At 38.2% G+C, this 16,426-nt stretch overlaps 2 protein-coding genes across 2 annotated transcripts; both read left to right on the top strand.

Annotated features, from left to right (window-relative positions):
- Positions 1-629: 629 nt before the first annotated feature.
- LOC101305842 (uncharacterized mitochondrial protein AtMg00810-like) lies at positions 630-983 on the top strand. The gene has a single exon (XM_004297866.1). It carries the CDS (start codon positions 630-632, stop codon positions 981-983), a length of 354 nt encoding a protein of 117 aa, XP_004297914.1.
- A 4,570-nt stretch (positions 984-5,553) lies between these two features.
- On the top strand, positions 5,554-15,722 carry LOC101298213. The gene is made up of 21 exons (XM_004296455.1): positions 5,554-5,606; positions 6,519-6,570; positions 6,665-6,741; positions 6,822-6,955; positions 7,082-7,178; positions 7,350-7,407; positions 8,171-8,279; positions 8,361-8,484; positions 8,570-8,756; positions 8,901-9,232; positions 9,546-9,634; positions 9,746-9,816; positions 10,599-10,715; positions 11,093-11,158; positions 12,178-12,315; positions 12,608-12,713; positions 12,794-12,865; positions 12,982-13,040; positions 14,335-14,494; positions 14,661-14,827; positions 15,079-15,722. Exons 1-21 carry the CDS (start codon positions 5,554-5,556, stop codon positions 15,406-15,408), a joined length of 2,598 nt encoding a protein of 865 aa, XP_004296503.1. The 3' UTR covers positions 15,409-15,722.
- Positions 15,723-16,426: the final 704 nt, after the last annotated feature.

Genomic DNA, 16,426 nt, shown 5'->3' with positions numbered 1-16,426 from the left:
TGATTAATGTTGCTTTGGTTCGTCATTGGACTCATATTTGGTTGGAAACTGACTCATTATTGGCCTTACAGTACTTCAAGAATCCTAAGTTAATTATGTGGAGATTGTGTACCTCATGGCTGAATTGTTTACACAAGGTTAGACATATCATTTAGAATATCACATGTTTTTAGAGAAGGAAACACGCTTTAGCTGACAAATTTACCCATTACGGAGCCTCAAATGTGGGTGCGGTTTGGTGGAGAACTTTACCCTCTTCCTCTGCGGCAGAGTATGGAAGAGACTTGTCCTCATTAATTAACTATCGTTTCGCTTTGTCTTTGTTTCATATAAAATTTTGTTCTATTTCATTATGGTCTTTTCTTATTTGTTTTGGCCTTTTTTGTGCTCTTTGGTTGGCCTAGGTCTTGTCCTCTAGCTTCATGTAATTTTTTGATTCTATCAATGGAAAGGGAATTTCCTGAAAAAAAAATATATGAGAATTTGGCATCAAGGATTTAGGTCCGCTCCATTATTTTCTAGGCTTGTAGGTTCATACAGTCTCTTAAGGGTTGCATATCAATCAGCTTAAATATGCACATGATCTTCTGAAGTATGACCTTCTTCTTATTAAGCCTACAAGTACACCAATGTCTGCTAAGACCAACCTCACTACCACTGATGGTGCTCTACTCCCCAACCCTACAACGTTTCGCGAGCTTGTTGGATCCTTGCAGTACCTCACCATCACCCGACCTGACATTGCCATTGCAGTTAACACAGTTTCCCAATTCATGAGCCAACCACGTGTGCCTCATTTTATTGCTGTGAAACGCATCCTCCGTTACATAAAAGGGTCTCTTGGTCATGGGTTGTTGTTTATTCCGCAACAAGGCTGCGCTTGTCTTTTAGCCTATTCTGATGCTGATTGGGCTGGCTGTCCGGATTCTCGTCGCTCAACATCTGTCTATCTTGTGTACCTTGGCTTTAATCTTATCTCATAGTGTTCAAAGAAGCAACCAACAATTGCTCGTTCTAGTGCGGAGTCCGAATATCGCTCTTTGGCCCATGCAAGTGCTGAAACAACTTGGTTGAGATACTTATTGTATGAACTTGATGTTTGGATTTAGTATCCTGTTAAGCTGCACTATGATAATTTGAGTGCCACTTATATGGCTTCCAACCCTGTTTTCCACACACGCACCAAACATATCGAGCTTGACTACCACTTTGTCCAGGAAAAAGTTGCTTGTGGAAGTCACTGTGTATGCTTCATTCTGTCTAAGGATCAACTAACAGATTTACTCACCAAACCACTTCATAAAACCCGCCATATGCTCTTTTTTGGCAAACTTGTCCATCCAAGAGCGCCAAGTTTAAGGGAGGCTGTTAGAGAGCATGAATTTGGCCCATAATCTTTTCCATTGCAGATCTGATATTGCTGTGATTGTGCACTAGTTTCGGCATTGCTAAGATTATGCATCAGTTTTGATATTGCTATTAATATAGATTTATTGCCTGACGTAAAATCTGTGTATAGCTACGAGAAATTTTTCAGCGCTACGGGAGAACCATGTGGCAGTATGACGTGGTCCTACATTCCAATTAAATATTGACACATGAATTTTATTAAGAAAAAATTACATCAGCTATTTTGTCAAAAACAATTTTGGGTTTGTTGTGCTTTTTAAACCTTAAACTATAAACTCTAAGCCCTAGACCCTAAACCCTAAACCCTAAACCCTAAACCTTAGACCCAAAACCCTAACCCCTAACCCCCTAAACCCTAGTCCAAACTCAACAAAGGCCCATGAAGGTCATTTCACAAAAAAATAAAAAACTTTAGTTTTTATTTTAGTTGTAATAAATCCACGTGTTAATATTTGATTGGAATGTAGGACCACGTCATACTGCCGCGTGGTCCTTCTGTAGCATCTAAAAATTTCTCGTATAACTACTATATAATGTATAACATGTAATTATAAAGATTAATGAGAATCAATTTCTACAACTACCAACAAGGCAACAATAGCCGAATGTAATTATATTATTGACTAGTATAACGGTGTAGTGAAAATGAGTTGCAAATATTAAAAGTAAGGAAAAGCATCCCCATCCCTACTTAGTCTTAAAAATGCAACCACTGTTTGAACCTCTAGATACCTAACACCTCCATTTGTGTACGTTTTGAGAAAACAAACAGTGTGATGATTACAAGATGGAAACAAAATGAATTGGTCTAAACCCAAGCCTAATGGACCACAAGATCCAAGTCATGCATGCCCTTTTCCCTTTGCCATGGTAGGGCTCGGAGAAAGAGACCATTGTCTGCTAACTTAGTCCTTCAGCCGCCTCAAAACAACAACAACACCACCACAGTCGCGGCCTAGGTCTTGGTCAACCTCGTGGAGCCTGCAAAACGGTTCCCTTCCTCAAGTCAGATCAGCGTCGCCTCAACAAGACGTATTCAGATCAGTACACTACAAATCCGTCTTTGAAAGACCACCACAAACGACCTTACCCCGCCGCAAATCCAAATCAAGGTCACCGCCCTCCGATAAACCTTCTACAAATAAAGAGCAAACACCAAACCCCTTAAGTCTGAGACACCAACGAAGTTCCAACAGTCTGCTACATCGCTGGACCTCTGATAGAGATCAAGCCGTTGCCAGCCAATCACAACTGATCGCATGGTCTTGATCAAACCCGACTCTTGGAAAGGCACGGTCAAAGCCGAACCGTCGCAGCAAAGCATTGATTTTTCGCTCGCCACCACACATGATTGTTGTTGGAACGAATTTGCACTACCGCCTCTAGAACCCACGATCAACGTCCACTAAGAGGGAGAACACCGCTACCAAATCGAAAACCTAGAGGCTAGGTTTCCAAAATTTTCTCCATGCTCCGAGAAACTCGGTAACTATCCATTTAAACTTGTAACCAAACATGATTCGTTTATTTTAGACGTAATTTTTTTTTTGAAAGGAGGACATCAATCCATTAAATATTAAAAGATTTAGATGAGTGAATGTAACTTTAGGTTGTAGAGCAGTCGTAATGGGTGCAATGGCCTCCGGATTAGATCCATTCGTAACAAATTAAGTTCATCTCCCTCCACCTTTGTGAAAATCTCCAGACTGCAAACTTAACAAATTCGACAATTTATGCTTAATTTTACGTCCAACTTGTGCCATATGATTGTCAATCGTAGGTATGTGACATCCAACATTGCTCCACAATAAAGAAACAATCCAGCCGTCGCAGCCACATCTCCTCAAAACGATAAATATGAGGAGGTCGCTTAGAATTTGTATCATCTGGTGTAACTATAATCAAAAGAGGGCAATGATCCAATCTACTAAGTGGGAGGGTGATAACCCTGAAGTAAGGATATACAGCCTACCATTGAGGGTTTTGACAAGCCCGATCATGACATTCTTTTGAGAACATGTTTGACCAAGTAAATTGAGAACCAATAAACCCCATTACAGTGAATGAACAATCAACTAGCGTTTGTCGAAATTGGTTCATTTGTGCTTGAGCAACGTGGATGAATACGAGACTTATCTTCCAAACATAAGATTGATCTCATTAAGTCTCCAGCTACAATCCATGAGAGATTGGCTTGAGTCGCAAGGGTTCGCAGAAGATTCCATGTGATGGAACGATTGCAAGTGGAGTCAACTCCATAATTCTAGTAAATCAGAGGGCTCCCGGCAAACTAACAGCTCCTACCTCCACATCTATATAGTTGGTCAAGTGATGCCGTAGTTGAATATGTATTACGCATCTCCTAAACAACTGCAATCCCTAGTAATCATAATCTTTTGGGGCATAGATCATGCCGTCAAAACCTATCCAACCATGAACAACAGACTCCAGGAGATCCAGAGCAACCAAGGTGTCAGAGAGAAAAACCAAACTAGGGTTATGTTGTCTAATAAGGTTCATTAGTGCGCCTTGCGTTTCGATGTTATTGAGGCTGTTGGCTAGGAAGCCCAAAAATGGACTTCATACCGGGTCATTCACTTATTGAGGAAAAATAATGTTATGTCCATGTAAAATACAAGGAAAGCAAAGATGAATAAGGAAAGTTACCCAAATAAGGGAGTAAGGAACTCCCACATCGAATATAAAGGGAAGGACAATCTTCCCACAAACATATAAAAGCAAGCACAAGCTTCCATAACAGGAAGTCCAAATTCCCACTTTACTTCCCCTTTCTGCTTAGTCAACGTTTTTGACTTAAGCATCGAAGTGGACGCCCCGACACACCCGGGGTCGCCCTCTGACTTTATCTGTTTTGACAGGTGAGGAGAGAAGAGCAAGATACATTCATTTCCTAGAGACACACAATCCCCTCCCGGTATCGTGAGCTTTCCCGGAAACAGAGGCTCCGACAACTCCAAGTAAGAATTTTGAATATCTACATGATCGCAAGAGTGAGATAAAGGTAAATCGAGTAGGAAATCTAGATATTGGAGATCGATCTTGTGATGGAAGGGTTGGGAACGTCTAGGTTGAGAGAGAGAGAGAGAGAGATGAATCTAGCTGTCTACATAAAGGCTCGTAGACTCGTAGAGTATATAGAGACTGGTTATGACTTATGCCCTAATATAAGGGCATCTCCAACAAGGTAACCTAAAACCCATACTCTAACCTATTTTTTTGACTCACCTAAACCCATTAATATTTAAACCCATATTCCATCTCCAACCATTAATTGAACCTAGGCCCAGTCATAGAGCCTAGCCTCCCACTCCCACACTACGAGAGCTTCGACCGCCATTGCCTCTAAGCCGTTTGGAGGCCGGCCTCCCTACGCAGACATCATAGCTGCCAATAAGGAAAGCTAACAACAAGGAAATCTGCTGATGAGGAGCGCTGCCGTCGATAAGCACTCAATTCCCGGAGCTAAACTTGACCAACCCTGTCCTGCACCGCTCCGTCTCCACCTGTAAAGATAGCGTCGTTGTCGAAACGTAATCGTTGATCGGAGAGAAGCAACGCTGATGAACCAACATCGATTGAGAAAGTTGTCATGGACACCACCTTTAAACACCGGATACAAATTTGCCGACCACCTTTATTTATCCACCAAAATGTCCACCCTCTTAGTCTATTGACACATATCTCTTCAAATGGTTTAATTTTATTCTTGATAATAAAATGAACATATGTCAATAGATTAAAAGGGTAGGTACTTAGGTTGTGTGTTATAGTTCCTGTTCACAGCTTTCATTTTGGTCTGTTATTCGTTTAAATTTCCCCAATTCAAAAAGTATTTGCCCGGCCCAAAGAGTTGAACCGGGCCCAAAATTCAGTCGGACCAACCCGTTTGCCAGCTCCACAGCTTTCCTTGCCTTTCTGGCAAAACTTTCTATTTTGTTTCGCTTCGCTTCTCTGTGTGATATGAGAATCAAACACATTCCGACCTCTCTGCTCTTCTGAGAGATAGACACACTATATAGATGCTGATCAAAACGCTGCGTTTCGTCGCCGATCTTCTTCGGAATCCGTATCGGAATGCAATCAAATAGCTCGCTCTGTTAATTATTAAGAACCAAAATCATCATGTGGTTTTCGTTTTGGAGACCCAGGGACCGATTCTCCTTCGATGAGCTCAGGTCTGCAAAACCCTATTTTCAATTTCGCTTAATTCACTCAGAAAACTCACTAATTTCATTGCTTGATTGTTAATGATTTGATTAGGGCTACTGTGTCTGTGTTTCGATTGAGTTGATTAGGTGTAGTTGATTTTGAGTAGAGAATCCAGATTATGGAGCAAAGTCGATTCCTTTTAGTCTTGTTGATGGCTTTTTTGTAATTTAGAATCTTGTTTAAGTATGGCTGGAAAGTATAAGTAGTGTGAGGAGTGACCAGTTTAAGTGCCTCCCATTGCGCTGGAGGTGATGTTTTGGTGAGTGAGTTGAGTTTAGAAGAGGTGATGTGCCACGGTGGAGGGAGGATTGGATGTCGAAAGCTTCAAATTGAGTATTCGGAACTGTTTCCGAGCTGTGTAGTAATGAGAGATGATATGTTTACGAGGAGTACGTGTGTTGGATTGCGAGTGATAGAATAGAGTCATTTGGATCAAGCGTTTCAACGTCTGCTGTTTAGGAATTGGAATTTTGGAGGAATGTATACTTTCTCGCACCTTGAGGTGGGAGAACCAGTTAAATATCGTTACTTGATATTGCTACATTTAATAATTATACAGAGCTGCAAATAAGAATGCTGCTTTTCTGTGACTAGTGTGTTGAAGGAAAGGTTTATGATGATAATGAAGGTCTAGAGCTTCAACTCAAATATGGAGATTGAGTTTAAGGGAAATACTACATTCTTTTTTACTCTCAGTTTGAAATTTCATTGTTTTCCAACTCTAGAGTTCTTTTGAAGCATAACGTCTTATTTGTCATTCAGGAGTATGAAAATAATCGGTGGTGTTTTGGAACTTGATTTTTCATATTTTATATGTGAAGTTGGTAGTAAGTATATTGCTATAGTTTTATGAATTAAAAAGTACCTTTGTGGAGCAGGTATTTAACTGATCAGCTGATGAAAATTCAAGTTGTGAATGACGTTAACAAGGTAATTGGACTATTTTCTGCTAACTTCACCTGAAGTTTCTTGTTGGCATTTTTTTTGTTCCTTGCTATGTACCAACATTTAGTCTGTTATGAAGGATTTCGTCATTGAAGCTCTGAGATCGATTGCGGAGTTGATAACCTATGGTGACCAGCATGACACAAACTTTTTTGAGTATGACTTCTCAAAGCTTACTGTTTCTTCATGCACATGATTTGCTGTTAGATTTTAATCTCTTCCTGTTGATTTTCTAGATTTTTCATGGAGAAGCAAATCATGGGAGAGTTTGTACGTATATTGAAGATTAGCAGAACTATGACTGTTTCTCTTCAGTTGCTGCAGACAATCAGCATTATGATACAGAACCTGAAAAATGAACATGCTATATGTAAGTTTTCTTTGAAAGAACATGATAAATTTTGCAGCTGCTAAAGTTATCTAGTTGGTGATAATCTTGTTGATTGATATGGTGGTCTTACCAATAATTAATTTGATATTAACTTTTTCTTTGCAGATTACATGTTCAGTAATGAACATATGAACTACCTAATAACTTATTCATTTGATTTTAAGAATGAAGAGCTACTTTCATACTATATATCCTTCTTAAGGTTTGTGTTTTTTTTTTTTTTTTGGCTCTTCTTGCTGTCTGTTTCTAAATATATGCTAAAATGCGGTTACCCTTTGTCCTTATAAATTCACTAAACCGTGGTTGTAATCTTTGTCTTTTGACATTTTTTGTTCCCTTTGTTATTTGATTGCATATGCTATGGTCTATGAAGAGCAATAAGTGGAAAGCTAGATAGAAATACAATTTCTCTACTCGTAAAGACTGAAGAGGTAAGTAATGTTTCTCTGTCATTTCTTTTTTGTTTTTCCTTAGTAACACGGGTGCAGGTTTGAGCATGTATATAGTTTAAAACGATTAATTTCAAATAAAGTAAACCGATTACTGAATTTTAGTGGCTCAAGTGTCACATTATTAACTGTCATTGACTGATGTCGCATTTGGAGTCTCGAAACAACCAATGAAAAAATAACGATGCCAGTGGCTAGATCCTTTTTCCATTTGCTGCATCACTTGTGTCCAAGATTACATTTTAATTCCTATAAATAATGATATGAAGTCAGATATGAATCAGACAGAGATGGGCATTCAGCATCCTCAGTTAAATTCTTATACTCCCTTAAGGTCTTATACATTGCATGTCCACTATAGATTCTAAACTAGTACCATTTTGCGTATAGTTTGGTGATTTGTTGGGTACCCTAGCTTGCGAGTGCTGGAAACAAACTGCTAAGTTCTTTTGGCACTTCTAGAATGGAGTGCATTTGACGTTAGTGCCAAAGGATGGCAAATGAAGTTTTGATGTATCAATAATTATTCAGTAGTTTTGAACTTTTGATGAATCCTGAGAGTGAGAACTCTTTGGTACCTTTAGGAAGTACTCTATCGTGGACTAAAATTTGGTACTGCAGGTTTCCTTTATCATTCTAATTAAATCATTGTTGATTGCTTCTGGCTATCTTTGGTTAATTTTCTGTTTACCTTTTCTAAGTTCTAGTGAATAACAGCAGTGTGTGTATCTCTTTCTGTATCTAGGATGAAGTTGTTTCATTTCCCTTGTATGTTGAGGCAATACGATTTGCTTTTCATGAGGAGAGCATGGTCCGCACTGCTGTACGGGCTCTGACGCTTAATGTTTATCATGGTTAGTTTTGATTGTTCTCTCTTTGCTTCATGTTCAGCACAACTCAATCTACACTAATTTTAAATTGTTTTGATTTTTCAGTCGGAGATGATTCTGTCAATAGATATGTTGCCAGTCCCCCTCATTCAGATTATTTTACAAACTTGGTTAAATTTTTCCGGAAGCAGTGCATCGATCTAAATGTATTGGTTTCTGACAATACAACGTAAGAGTAGTAGTAGTATTCTGATTTTACTAGGAGTAGGTTTCATTTATTTCCTCTAAAGTATTTCTGTTATGTTTTGAGACAGAAACCAGGGTGCAGACACGACCTCGTCAATTCCTGCTGCTGTTGATGAGATCGAGGACAATCTCTACTATTTTAGTGATATTATTTCTGCAGGAATTCCTGATGTTGGGAGGTTATTCACAGATAACATATTGCAGCTTTTGATATTTCCATTGCTTCTACCTTCTCTAACAATGAAAGCTGTCAAGGTATGGAAACCTTGCCCTCTCTGCCTTCTATTTAAAATTTTTGAATTGGGGAGGCAAGGGCTATTAGTATTCTGATGGTTGTTGGTGCATTTGATAATTCTTGGAATGTGATGTGCTATTGACCTTTGTAATTTATAAATCCAGGGGATTCAAATTGGTTCGGTCACGTCTCTGTATTTGATTTGTTGCATCTTGCGCATAGTAAAAATCAAGGATCTTTCAAATACTATTGCTGCTGCCCTATTCTGTCCGTTAGAAGCTTTCTTATCAAATTATGGTGCTACACCCAATGGCTACATTTCTGGTTATGATGTTGCCCATGAAAGCCAACCACCAGGCAGTAATAATCTAACCGAGGCAGAAGCGGGAAATTTAAGTGTTGATGTGGCAAATTTATCAAGCTCTCCCCAAATCCAGCCAGTGGATGTCAAGGTTGCAACAGAAAATGATAATTGTGATTGTCATTTGTCTTTGAGGTAGTAAGATGTCTTTGGTTACCACTTGTGTCAGATGTTTTGTTTGCTAATTCTCTTTACGAAATTCCTTCATGATCTTTTTAGATACAATGTCGGCAGAACACAAAGTCTGTACTTTTTTGTAGTAGATTGCTCGCTGACTATGCTGTATATTGTTTATGTTTCATTAGCTGCTAAGAGGAAATCTGTGATGTGTTTATCTCTGCTTTTTCATTACAGTGTACCGATTGGGATTTTTTAAATATTTTTTTAAAATTATTTTCTTATAGTTTGTTCTTTTTTATTGGCATTAATGATCTTGAAATGGGTGCAGGGAAGCTTTGCTTTCTTACCTCAGGAATGGGGATGATGTACAAGTTTCGGGTTCATTGAGTGTGCTGGCTACATTGTTGCAGACAAAAGGTTATATTAGTTTATTTGCATATTTAATCAGAACGCCTCTCATCATCTATTTCTTGCCAAAAATTCAGATGCTTCATGTCTGTGTTTCTTACTAAATATCCACTTTTACAGAATTGGATGAATCAATGTCAGATGCTCTGGGAATTCTTCCTCAACGCAAACAGCATAAGAAACTTTTGCTGGTATGCCTTTAAAAATAACTTTTTTCTCTTTTTGTGCTAGTTAAATGAGTGATGATCAAATGACTACTAGAACTGATATCTTTCTCACTTAATGGGTTTGAGAATATGCAAAAGTGATTGGTTTCTAGTGGGATTAGGTGGGTAACCTACCAGTATCAACTTTTGAATTGGTTTCATTATATTAATTTCAAAGGTCCTGACACCAAATCATTTTGAAATCCAATATGCAAACAGAAGTGCAAAACCAATCTTAATAGTTGTAATCAGGGGGTTGCTTCTGCACTTTTTTTTTCTTTCCCATCCTTCCAACAGAAAAATACAATAAGAACAGTGCTTATTCAAAGTTCACACTCTAGTGGTGTTCACAGGTTACACAATACTTCCTTATGGTATTGGATATCGTTTGTGACAGCATAAAATCTGTGCTTTCTTTTTGGACAGCAAGAATTCTATTCCCCTTTCAATCAATGCTGTTTTGTCAAATTTTAATTATGTGGAGCAATTTTTTAGTTTGTTGAGTGCAATTAACCAAACAATTGGAGCAGCTGTGTATCATTTTTTATGAACTACTTGAGAAAAGGATGATATTTTGACCACCACCTTCTTTATGTCATCATGTACAGAGCTATGTGTACAATTCATGTTAAATTCTTCTGGGTATTAGTATTCATTTTGTTGTATGTTTCTTGTTTAACTGTTGATCATAGTCTTGAATACATTGTATGATTGAAAATGTTGTTGCATCAGATAAGTTCTAATTCTTTTCTGTTGCATTCTTTCAGCAAGCGTTGGTTGGTGAAAGCTCAGGTGAAGAACAACTTTTTTCTTCAGAAAGTGGCTCCTTGAGAAATGGAATTGAATTTGGCAGTGAGCTTGATGGCTGTATACAAAAGCTTAAGGTAATAATGTTAGAGTTGGTATATTTATCTGCTAAAGCTGTTGTACGGTCGTGTAGAGCTAATATGGTTGGCAACATGTTTTACAAGTTGGATTGTCAAAGCTGTTAACAGTGTAGGAACTTAGACTGCCAAATGGGGCGAAGATTTTTTTGTGGGCCAATAGATCAAAGATTTGGTCAACGATTATTGTATATGGTTTAACCGGCTTGGGTTAATCTAACCCAAGTTGTTTAATGATTTATCTGTAACATAGCTATCAAATTTTTTTGCTTTGTTCCACTTATTTGAAGCAGAAGTTTAGCATGTTTTCACCGTTGTGTATAATGATACTTTGTTTTGTCGTTTGGTTAACTTTTTCTTCTTCTTGTAATTAACAGGAACAGTATGGAGTATCATGTTCGTTTCTGGAAATGAGAGCTAGCCCTCGTCTACATAGATTTCAGGTAAAAGATTTGAGAACTTTGAACCTACAGAACAGTTTTGTTCACTCGGTTGCCTCAATGTTTGCTCCGTAAAGTGGAGGTTCTTTCTAAAGTTGGTTAGCAGTCGTAAGCTAAACAAAGAACCATCACTATTAGTAGTTGCAGTTCAGCCAATCTTATCCATTCCCCCGGTCTTTTGGTGACTTTGTGGGTTTTATTTATCTCTGCCTCACGCGCGTGCGTGAACACTTACGTACGTACACACAGAATAACACATTCCCTCTATCGATGTCGTTCTAATGCTGACTAGCATATTCCCCTAGCCACTATTAAGATATAAACTCGTAATGAACCCGCATTCGAACCCAACGTATATAGTTCAACATAAATTTGGAGGATCCAACTGCACTGATACGAATATCGGTGCAGTTGGATCCTCCAAATTTATGTTGAACTCCCTACGTTGGGTTTGATTGGTGAAGGGAGGCCACAAGATAGCTAATTAATTAACCAATTTCTTTCTAAGGCTTAAGCTGTTAGGAAGGGAACCAACTTATATTCTTTTTATTCTTACATGTGGGGTCTCAGAGTGCAGGTCGTGAAAGTCAACATAGATTGTGAATAGTAAATAATGTGATTTGGCACGAGATGCATTAATTGTAGTTTACTCCTAAAATGTTAAGATACACACATGATATTATTGTCTTTTAATACCTAATTTCTATGCAACTCTCTCTCTCTCTCTCTCTCTCTCATTATTTTTGTTCATGTACCATCCCGCTGAGCTTTGTACATAGTCTTCATTTTGACATCAAAACTTGGAAGCATATTGTTTAAGGAAACTGCGTTTTTTTCTTCTCATCTTTCTATTATTCCTTCTCTGCCTGATGATTTGTCTGGTTAGTCTAGACCAAGGGTTAATATGAGTAAGCTGTTTCCTTGTTTTGCCTTGGATATGTGGACCCCCAATTAACCAAAAAAAGAGAGAGAGAGAAAGGGAAACTTGTAACTATATTATATTTCTTTCTATCTTGGGCCAGGTGCTTGATGCATTAGTCAGTGTCTTCTGCCGTTCAAATATATCAGCGGAAACTTTATGGGATGGAGGTTGGCTTTTGCGTCAGTTACTTCCTTATAGTGAGGCAGAATTCAACAGCCATCATCGTGAACTGCTGAATGTAAGCGTGTTCCTTCTCATAGATGTTAGCTTTTTCTTTGCAGGCTTTCAAGCAGCCACCTCTTAAACAACTCTTCCAGTTAAATAGTCTATGGAAGGATCTCATAGTAACTTGGACTCATCTTGGTTTATTATCTAGTTGATTGGAACCGGACTACATTTGTGTCTTAGTGGATATGTATTTTGACATTACAACATGCATAGTTTCATATACTTCATTATCATTACAACATTATCATGTGTCACAGTTTCATATATCATGGTGATGTTTACTCCCTGTTTCTCGTTTACAGGAATCGTACAAGAACCATGCTAGTGCTCTTATTGAGGAGACTAGAGGAATCTGGCCGGATATACTTATAACAGTCCTCTGTGATGAATGGAAAAAGTGCAAGAGAGGTAATTCATGTCACGTTTTTGTTATAAACGATGAGTTGGTTTTTTAAGGTTTGTCATTGATGTGTAAAGAATACTTGCAGGAATAGAGTCATCATCCCCTCGGAAGGAGCCCAAGTACATTTTGTTTTCATCTCGAAAGTTGTCCTATGAAGGTAGTATTGGAGGCTGGTATTGTCGATGTTAAAAATTGAAGAACTTAGAAACCTCTATGCATTTCATTTTTCTTTACTGAGCAGACTTGGTTGTAATGCTTCATCTTTGCTGACAGATGGTATCACAGGCGATTCATCGTTTGCTGCTGGTGAAAGGATGTGGGAGTTGGTGAAGGTTTTTAACTGTACTTTATTGATCATGTTATGAATTTCTGATCAGATAGGCGTAACACTGTAGAATCAAGGAGGTTAAAACCAATAGATAGATTTCTTGTTCTTTGAATCTATATTGGGAATTGAATAAAGAAACAATGATGAGTTAATAATTATCAGTTAATACTCAGATGAAGAAAGTAATGAGGGATTTTCTTAACAATGGGGGGGTTTCATGTTAGGGATCTTAATAAGGTGGGAAGCAGAAATGCCAGTCTAGTTGGTAAGAATAGCACCTTGTTGATCATGTGGTTGCGTAGAATTGTAGCTGATAGGAAAAATCAATTTGGCACTCTGTCATTAGAAGCAAGTATGGAATCCAAGGAAATGGGTGGTATGCAATTATCAGTGCAACAAGTTAAATTCCTGAAATAATATATCACAAGGATACATAGGGTTTTCAGAATGCTGCAAAGTAATGGGAAATTGAAAGAGGGGCAGTTCTGATAGGATCATCCATTGGGTTACAGCCCTCAAAATTCAGTTCAGGTTACCAAGAAGCTGATGTGTTTGCTCAGGCTCCTTTTAAAGTTGGGATTTGGGGTTTAGAAGGAGTTTAATTATATTTAGAAATGAAGGATCTGAGGAATGCTAGGTTGTGGATCCAGATCACGTTGGTTTGGAAGCTTGAATGTGGTGGGGGGTTGTTATATTCCCACAATTCCTTCTTCCGTTTTCTCTGGGATAATAGATTTTGAACCAAGGACATTGATTTGGAAAGTTTTGCCTGTATTGCATATATCCGAGCATGGGATTCTCAATACATGTGTTATTTTCTTCAGAACAAGACATGTTCTCATGTGGCAAAAGTCAGGGAAAGTGCTGACCATGATGCATTGTGAAGTCGAACAATGGCTCTAAACTATTCATGGAAGCTGAAATAGTCTGGGATGCTATTCTCTGAGTGCATGGCTTAGAAGCTATGTGAAATTGCAGACTTGTGGCCATCATATGAAATTTTTGAAGAGCATAGAGAGACGAGAGTGGAGGAATTGCAGAAAAAGATTGTGTATTGGTCCTCTTTCTAGGCTTCTAGTTTAGTAGCTTTAGGGAGTTCAGTGTGTCTTCTGTTGGTAACAAACTGGAAGGAAGCTATCAGCTAGTATTCTTTTGACTTCTTTGTTTGTTAATGCTTTTATAATGAGGATGTTTTGCCGGTTTGTTTGGTTTTTTTTTTCCTGCTTAAGAATTAATATTTTATTTTCCATGGTCGTACCTGATACATTCTGCTGGTGCTAATACATAACATATTTTAGGTGTTTGTACTTCTACATCAACTTCAAATTTTCACTCTTGGTAGACCTTTGCCTGAGCAACCTCCTATTTATCCTCCAGCTGATCTTTTAGAAAATTCCCGCGCAAAGACTGCTGGCATAGATGCTTCAGGTCCCAAACTTGGTATTGAGCTAAGACTTGGTCAGTTCTCTATCCAACATATATCTCTATTTGCACTTAATTTGAACTGTTAATATTGTATATGCTCTTCAACTTTTAGTTATTTGCTGAACTACTTCCGGATCGGTTTGTTATATTTCTTATTTTGGTGAAAGAATTAATATATTGTGTCTTCTGTCATATGCAGTTGATGCCGTGCCTTGTAGAATTGCATTTGAGAGGGGTAAAGAACGTCACTTTTGCTTTCTTGCTTTCTCTTTGGGAGAATCTGGGTGGGTTGTTTTAGCTGAAGAATTACCCTTGAAGCAGCATCATGGTGTTGTTCGTGTGGCTGCACCTTTGGCTGGTTGCAAAGTATGTTATAGCTCTACTACTTTTTGTGCTACTTTTCTTATTTTGGTTTCAAATATATGTTAAACTTTAAGCAACAGTGCTTTCTTGCGTCTGTTTATCAAAAGATAGTATGTTAAATGATATATATTATTCCCATCCTTCACAACTGCACCATATGATTTCTGTTGAATATTGGAAATCATGATCTGTTGATCTTTAATTTGAATTTTTAGTTTCACATATATTTATTTGCTTGTTTCCGTTTCCTACAGCCAAAAATTGATGATAAACATTCGAAATGGTTACACTTGCGGATCCGGCCATCTACTCTACCCTCAATGGATCCTGCTAGATCCGGTGCATACGGGAAAGTGAAGACGAAAGCTTTGGTTGATGGCAGATGGACTCTTGCGTTCAGGGATGAAGAATCTTGCAAATCTGCTTTGGCTATGATTTTGGAGGAGTTAAAACTGCAAACTAATGAGGTGGACAGAAGACTAAAACCTTTACTTGACCTTGAAACCATTGTAGAATCTTCAAACCCTTCACTAGGTCCTCCAGAGGCTTCCTGTTCTTCTTCATCTCCTTCCAATTCCTTATAGCTGGTCCACCTTTCTTCAGTTTTGCAAGAATAGTTTTCTTTACTTATGGGGGTGGGAATGTATTATCTCTTGGTCACCCTCTGTACATTGTTCAGCCAACCTTAGGTATACCTGTAAACGTAGAGTAGAACCTTTATTAGTACCATTCTTTTGTATATTAGCCTTCCTTGTCCTTATTGTTTAAGTGTAGCAGTGTATTCCCCTCATTCTTTAGCAGCTCTAACCCCAAGGAAGGGTTTTAAGCTTCCTTCCATATTTTGTTATCCTTGTAACAACATTGTTTATAAATGAGGCAATTCCTTGGTTTTTTGTGTATCAGAATTCAGAAAGGGACATCGTGTGCATCTGTTTACTATATGTAGTTATGTACATCCTTATTAGATATAACTATATCAATGGTTCACGTTGAATTGATGATTTTGATTGATGTCAACTCCAGATTCTAGATGATCAAAGATCCAACAGCTATTGCTTTGGTCTGGTTAGTCTAACCATTACTTGCCTTTGGGGTTAGCCCGAGTGAGGAGGCTGGGAGGAGGCTATACAATTTGTTGAATATAAAAAGAAACTAAAATTATCTATTAAAATAGAGATCTTGAAATATGAATTGTCATGAGCACTGTAATAGAAAGACAATGTTTAGAGATAGAAGGGTTAACGATATAGGTTTGTGTGACGTACAAAGCCTTCTCAAACATTTGGTATATAGCCCCAAATTCCGGTGTCTCTCTGAATACGTGATTGAGTTTTGAGGAAACAGCTGGAGAAATAGTCATCACGGCCTTAACTTCTGATCGATTAGTGATTCCAAATGATAACAAAACAATGAAGGAAATGGGGGTGCCATTGTGCCAAGGATTCTCTTCCCGGTAGGTTGCAAGGCATGACAGTGTGTTTGCTTTTGAGAGTTTAAGCTCTGGTGTGTGTAATGTCCCGGAAGTGACTTAGTGAGGTGGTGAAAATATATGAACACTCATTCTCATATAGAAGTTTATAATGAAAAAGAATGAAACTATGA

This window comes from Fragaria vesca, linkage group LG4 (assembly GCF_000184155.1).
Source record: "Fragaria vesca subsp. vesca linkage group LG4, FraVesHawaii_1.0, whole genome shotgun sequence".
Taxonomy (NCBI): domain Eukaryota; kingdom Viridiplantae; phylum Streptophyta; class Magnoliopsida; order Rosales; family Rosaceae; genus Fragaria; species Fragaria vesca.
This window is presented reverse-complemented; position numbering and strand designations above follow the sequence as displayed.